The 6,644-nt window shown below is 45.4% G+C and overlaps 1 protein-coding gene across 1 annotated transcript in view; it reads right to left on the bottom strand.

Annotated features, from left to right (window-relative positions):
* The window catches only part of LOC102490384 (left-right determination factor 2), a 2,380-nt gene extending 2,258 nt beyond the window's left edge, over positions 1-122 (bottom strand). The window contains 1 exon segment of the mRNA XM_027775205.1: positions 1-122. This exon segment is cut by the window's left edge and continues 107 nt beyond it. Coding sequence (XP_027631006.1) covers positions 1-122 — 122 coding nt within the window.
* Positions 123-6,644: the final 6,522 nt, after the last annotated feature.

Raw genomic sequence — 6,644 nt, 5'->3', positions numbered from 1 at the left:
GGGGGCTGGTGCAGCTGCAGCTGCTGCAGCAGGCTGCCCAGGATCTGCTCCCCACCCAGGGCCGCCCCGGGGCCGGCCAGGGCCAGCACCCAGAGTGCCCAGCAGAGCCACAGGGGCCGCATGGAGCTGCCAGAAGGAGTGTGGAGCAGAGTGGATGTGACCCCTGAGGAGGTGTAGGAGGGGCTGGGGTCCAGCCAGGTGTGCTGAGCTAGGCCTGGGCCACTTTTATAGCAGCCCTGGGCTGGCCTGGGGGAAAGGGGGGAGGGAGGCTGGAGGGAGGGAGGTCACACCCCTTGGACCTCCTGGGAGCTCAGCAGCCAGACAGGTCTGGGAGCCTGAGGAGGGGGCTGTCTAGAAAGAGTACATCTGTTCAGACGTGGATAGCTGGCTACTGCTATCTGTACAGGGGTGAGCCTCTACCTTTTCTTGGATACCTGGACAGTTGTCTTCAAAAGTGTGGGGCCGCCGGCAGGTGGCATGGTGGTTAAGAGCACTGGACTTCCGCATCACCAATTGCAGTTCGAGTCCCCGACCTGGTGACTTGCCTCTCTCTCTGTCTCTCTGTCTCTCTCTCTCTCTCTCTCGTCAAATTAAAATAAATAAGTAAATAAATAAAGTCAAATAATTTTTTTAAAGTCCCTTTCCTGGAGAAGAGGTAAGTGCCCCTTCTCTAGAATGAGAGGCTCAGACTCCCAGTTGCTGCTGTGCGGATCTAGGGCTCTGGTCCTTACAGCAATCAACCTCTCAATAGCAACTAGCCCTTCGCAGTCCCCACCAGGACTCTGACCAGGAAGCCCTGCAGGGATGAACATCTGGGGCCATTGAGGTCCAAGCTGGTGGCCCCAGTTGGTAGGGCTCTTCCCAGGAAAGGATATGAGAGCATTTGGCACCAGAGGGGCCCTGTCCAAGAGGGAGCCTCATCCTCTCCCCCGCTTTTTGTAGAATTTAAGTTTCAAGTTAAAGGGACATCCAGTCCAGCATCTCCCCCAACTTTTGAAGAAAACCGAGGCGCAGGGAGGGGACAGCTTCCCCAAACGTATGTAAATCCTGATCACTGTCCACCTGAAGTGCAGGCTTCCTTTCTCAGTTCCAAGTTCTTTCAGGCCCTCACACTGTTTGCTGTCCTGTCCTGACCCCAGAGCCAGACTCAAACCAGGTGATCAGATCTGGGGAGCAGAGGGGCAATCCCCCAGTCTCCTAAGGCTTCCCTAAAACGCAGCCCCCCCATTCCGAATGTAGATTTGTGGGCAGGTTGAAGAGGTTGCTAGAGGAATACAATCATTGGGCAATCATCCAGAGGTGAGGTACCAGGTAAATAAATACAGGATGCAATTTAGGACATACTCACACTAAAAGATTAGTAATGGCTTATCTGAAATTCAAATTTCACCAGAGTCTTATACTTTTATTTGCTAAATCTGGCAAGCCTAGCCAGAGGCCAAAAGAAGCAATCCAATGTGGATTGGGAGACTACAATGGGCTGAATTGCTGTCAGACAGGAGGGCAGCCCCACCTTTTGTTATGCATAAGTGGCCTGGCTCGCCCACCCCGCCCTCATCTGTGTCTGGCCCAGGGCAGGCCAGAGATGCTAAAGTGGCCCCAGAACCACATCTCCGTCCAGAGGGAGATGAGGGGGCAAAGGAGTGAGGGGGTGGTACACCTGGTAGAGGGCCCAGTTGGGTCCGGCCCTGGCCTAAGGTAAGGGCACCATGGAGGGTGGGATGAGCTGGACCTGGGCTCAGCAAAAACCTGAAAAAAAAAAAAAAAAAAAAAGGGGCAAAGAGGGGCCCGGTGGTACACCTGGTAGAGGGCCCAGTTGGGTCCGGCCCTGGCCTAAGGTAAGGGCACCATGGAGGGTGGGATGAGCTGGACCTGGGCTCAGCAAAAACCTGAAAAAAAAAAAAAAACATAGCAGGTGCATATGAGTGCCCAGGATCCTGGCTGGATAGAGTCCTGGAAGAAAGACGACTGCAGAGTGAGCAAGCTCTGTTGGGGGTGCACACGCTCTGTCTCTCGTGTGCACACCTGTGCCCTCGCATAGAAAGAAAAATGGGGACAGTGTACTTTTTTGCAAGAATTGTGTCCACATTAGTGGAGATGTCCACAGGGTGCCTGCCGCAGCCTCCCAGTACACAGTGGGTGCCCGATAAATAGTAGAAGTCTCTCACACTGTTACCCTCTATCAGGGGTACCACCCCCTCATGTTTTAACTTTCTTAAAAGGTAGGTCAACCTCGTTTCTTAATTTGTATGTGGTGTAATTAATACCAATAGCATAGCATTTGAAAGGTACGAGAGGGAATGTAGAGAAATGTCAGCCTTACTCTTGTTCTTCTGCCTGTTCCATCTGCCCATGCCCTTACAAATAAACACAAAAATATTGTATCCACCACACAAAATGTACTAATCTATCAACATGAATGATACCCTGCTTTTCAAAAAGGATAATTTAAATATAGTAAAAAGTCTCGGGGCCAACACGTGGCAGGGTGGTTAAGGGCACTGGATTCCCACATGGTCAGCTGAGGTTCAAGTCCCAGACTGGTGGCTTGCCTTCTCGCTTTCTTTCTCTCTGTCTCTCTTTGGACAAATTAAAATAAATAAAGGTAAATCAAATAATTATAAAAAAAAAAAAAAAACACCTCTCTCCCACCCTAGTCCCCCTCTCTAGAGACAAGCAGTGTTATTAGTTTAATTGATTCCAAGAGGCTTATTGTTTTTGCTGGTGCTCAGCCTCTTTTCTTGCTGGAGAAGGGAAGGACACACATTATTCTTTTATTAATCTTTTGTGTTTAGGTTTTTGCCAGAGGGCTCATGTATTCCCTAGAGAGAGGGAGACAGACAGAGACTGAGAGAGGAAAAGTGAGAAATCACCCCCCCAGGGAGGATGACCATGCCACAATCCCTTCTCCTTCGTTCTCCTCTCAGGATTTTGGGCACACATGCACACGCACTGGCATGATTTTCTTTCTTTTTTAGAGAGAGAGATTTTTGCTATAGGGTGTTTGGGCTTGCTTGCCAGAGAGACAGAGACAGAAAATGAGAAATCACCCCCCAGGGGGAAAGACCACATCGCTGCCCTTCTCCATTCTCCTCTTGGCATGCACACACACGTGCCCAGCATCGTGAGTTTTAAGCTGCAGGGTCCAGGACTCGAATCATAGTTGACTACATGGGAATCCAGAGACGTAGCTATTACACCATCTGCTGGCCCCACACTGGGTTCCGCACCTCCAGGTCCGGAGCTTGAGCCTCACTTGGCCATGTGGGAGTCTAGCACTTTTAACGCCATGCCACCTGCTGACCCTAGATCAGACTTTGTTGGTTTGTTTCTCGCTATGTTGCCCAGGCTGGAGAGCAGTGGCTATTTACTGGCATGATCCCACTACTGATCAGCACGGGAGTTTTGACTTGCTCCATTTCCAACGTGGGCCAAGATCAAACTTTTTTTTGGAGAGGTTTTTGCTATAGGATGCATGCACTCGCCAGAAAGACAGAGAGAGAGAGAGAGAGACAGAAAGCGAGAAATCACCCCCCCGGGGGGATGGCCATGCCGCAGTCCCTTCTCCTCCATTCTCCTCTTGGGATCTTGAGCACGCATGCACACGTGCCCGGCGTGAGTTTAAGCCACCGGGTCCGGGACTTGAACCGTGGTTGATTACATGGGAGTTCAGCCACATAGCCATTACACTAACTGCTGGTCCCCAAGATCAAAAAAGCCAACTTAATAGATGAAGTTTGATCTTTAATGACACTGCTGGTGTATTGCTGGTGTAAATGCAGATCAGTTTGTCAGTATCTACCAAAGCGAGATAAGAGAATGAGACAAAACTGTATAGAAGAGTCCCCAAGAAACATTGTTAAGCAAAGGAAAAAATTAAAAAAACCTGTAGTCTTAATCTGCATTTATTTCATTAGAATGAGATTAAGCTTTTTTTATGTGTTTAAAGTTATTTGTCTTTCCATTCCTGAGAATGACAGTGTTCGTACATTGTGTCCATTTTCTATTGAATTCTCTTTTTTCTTACTGACTTTTAGGTACTCTTGATATATTAGGGACGTTAGCCCTTTCTCTGTTATATGTATTAAAAATATTCCCCCCAGGCAGCGGGCACCAGGACTCCAAGATGGCGTCAGTCGTAGCAGTGAAGGAAAAGAAACACGGATGTCAAACTCGGGGAGCTGCCCAGCTGGATCCTGATGCGGCATTTTACCCCTGAAGGCATTGCCGGAGCATTTCAGAGAGGTTACTACCGGTATTACAACAAGGACGTCAACGTGAAGAAAGGGGGTGTTGCTGGGGTTTCTATGGTGCTGGCCGCTTACGTGCTCTTCAGCTACTGCCTTTCCTAGAAGGAACTCAAACACGAGCGGCGACGTAGATACCACTGAAGAGGGCCAGCGTGGAGGGCATACACTGAACCAGACCTTCATCCCCTCGGCTTAGCACCCCTCCAGAGCATCTTGAGTACTTTCATATCCCAGTCGAGAATTCACACCCAATAAAAGATGACTGGTATGTGTAAATATATACATATATATTCCCCCCAGTTTATCATTTGCTTTTGATTTTTTTAATTCTACTTGTGCTGATTTTTGCCACCTAAAGTGTTATTGAAGTATGTTAAATGTATATATTAATTTAGGAAACATTGACAGTTATCTAAGGACACAGTTTGCCTTTCATTCATGAAATTTTTTTTCTATTGTTGTTTGTCTTACTTACATCTTATGTGTAACTTGTTAAATCAGTTCCTGGGTAGTATACATTTTTTTGTCATGGTTAAAAATGGGACCTTTTACTCCATGGTACTGCTTAATTATCGTTTGTATTATTGAAGACAGCTGATTTCTATATAACAATTTTGAACCCAATCACGTTACTGAATTCTTTCATCATTTTTAGTTGTTCTTAGTTGATTTTCTTGCATTTTCTAGGTACAAAGGCTTAATGTTTGCTAATGATAATTTCTTTTAAGCTTACTTATTTATTTATCCCATGAGAAGGAGAGAGAGAGAGAAAGCCAGGAGAAACATTAGCATCTTCACAGGGACATCATCTTCCCTGCAGTCTTCCGAGGCAGCCAGCCTCATGGGCACACATGTGTGTGCCAGTGTCGTAAGTGGATCTGGAACCCGAACCCTGGTCTTCCACATGGATCCAGTATCCAGAAAGGCATGCTACCACTGCACCAGCCCAGCTGGCCCCATAGTTCTTCTTTTTCAAAATGTATTCCTTTTGTTTCTTCTATTGTCTAGTTTCATTAGCCAGCATCTCCAGAACAACTAAGTAAAAAGGAAGATGGTATGTAGCATTTTCTTGTTCCTGGTTTTAATAGGTCTACTTTACTGTCTTCCCATTAAGTATGAGCTTTACAGTTGAGATAGATACATTTTTAAAATGTATTTATTTTTAAATATACATTTAATCATTGTACATCTTTTTTTTTTTTTAGAGGTTTTTTCTATAGGGCGCGTGCGCTTGCCAGAAAGACAAAAGAGAGGCAGAGAGATAGAAAGGGAGAAATCACCCCCCTGGGGGATGGCCACGTCTCAAACCCTTCTCCTCCATTCTCCTCTCGGGATCTTGGGCACGCACACACGCACACACACCCGGCTTGAGTCTAAATCATCAGGTCTGGGACGCGAACTGCGGTCGGCTACATGGGAATCCAGCGACACAGCCATTACGCTAACTGCTGGTCCCATCATTGTACATCTTTACAGCTTGCAACATGTTTTTCCCCAGCACCCAGGCAGTGCTTGTCAATCAAGTCAAAGATATTACTATACATATCATCAACAGATAACTTTCTATCATTCTTGTGTCTGTTGAATGTTTTTTGTTTTTTTCCTGAGCCCTTCTCTCCTCCCACCATACCCACTCCCTCGTATTCAGTCTCTGGTATCTATGCTTTCCTGCCCTGCTATTAAACTTTCTCCTTTTAAATTTCTGACACAGAGTGCAGATATTCAGTATATATTGAATGGGGACATATGATATCTATCTTTCATAGTCTGCTTGCTTCACTTAGCATTAAATCATTTATATTCATCCACTTTGTATCAAGTGAGAGGGTTGGGAAATATTTTTAATTAATTTTTTATTAACAATTACTATAATGTGATTTTTTTAGTAAATGAATAGAACGCATAATGATTAAATTGGGGTAACTAGTATGTCCATCATCTCAACCGTTTGAAACATTATACACAGTTAACTATTGTTAACCACGTTCTCCCTACTGTATTGTATAATACTAAATATTTTCCCTTCTATCTATGTGCAATTTTGTAGAGCATTTTTAATCATAAAGGGGTATTAGATTTTGTCAAATGCTTTTTTTTAATCAAGATGATTGTATGGTTTCTGTCCTTCAATGTTTTATTATTATTATTTAAATTTAATCATTATACATCTTTATAGTTTACAACATGTTTTTTTAAATAATTATTTTATTTAACTTTATTTATTTAACTTGACCAAAGAGGGACAGAGTGAGAGAGAGAGAGAGAGAGGAAGCGAGCCTCTAGGTCTGGGACTCCAACTGTGGTCAGTCATGTGGGAGTCCAGCACCCTTAACCACCACTCCACCTGCTAGTCCCACATGGTTTTCTCCTAGCACGAATTACAGTGCCTATCAG

This window comes from Tupaia chinensis, unplaced genomic scaffold, assembly GCF_000334495.1.
Source record: "Tupaia chinensis unplaced genomic scaffold, TupChi_1.0 Scaffold000532_1, whole genome shotgun sequence".
In the NCBI taxonomy this organism is placed as follows: domain Eukaryota; kingdom Metazoa; phylum Chordata; class Mammalia; order Scandentia; family Tupaiidae; genus Tupaia; species Tupaia belangeri.
Note: the sequence above shows the minus strand (reverse complement) of the source record. Positions and strands in the feature narration are given on the sequence as shown.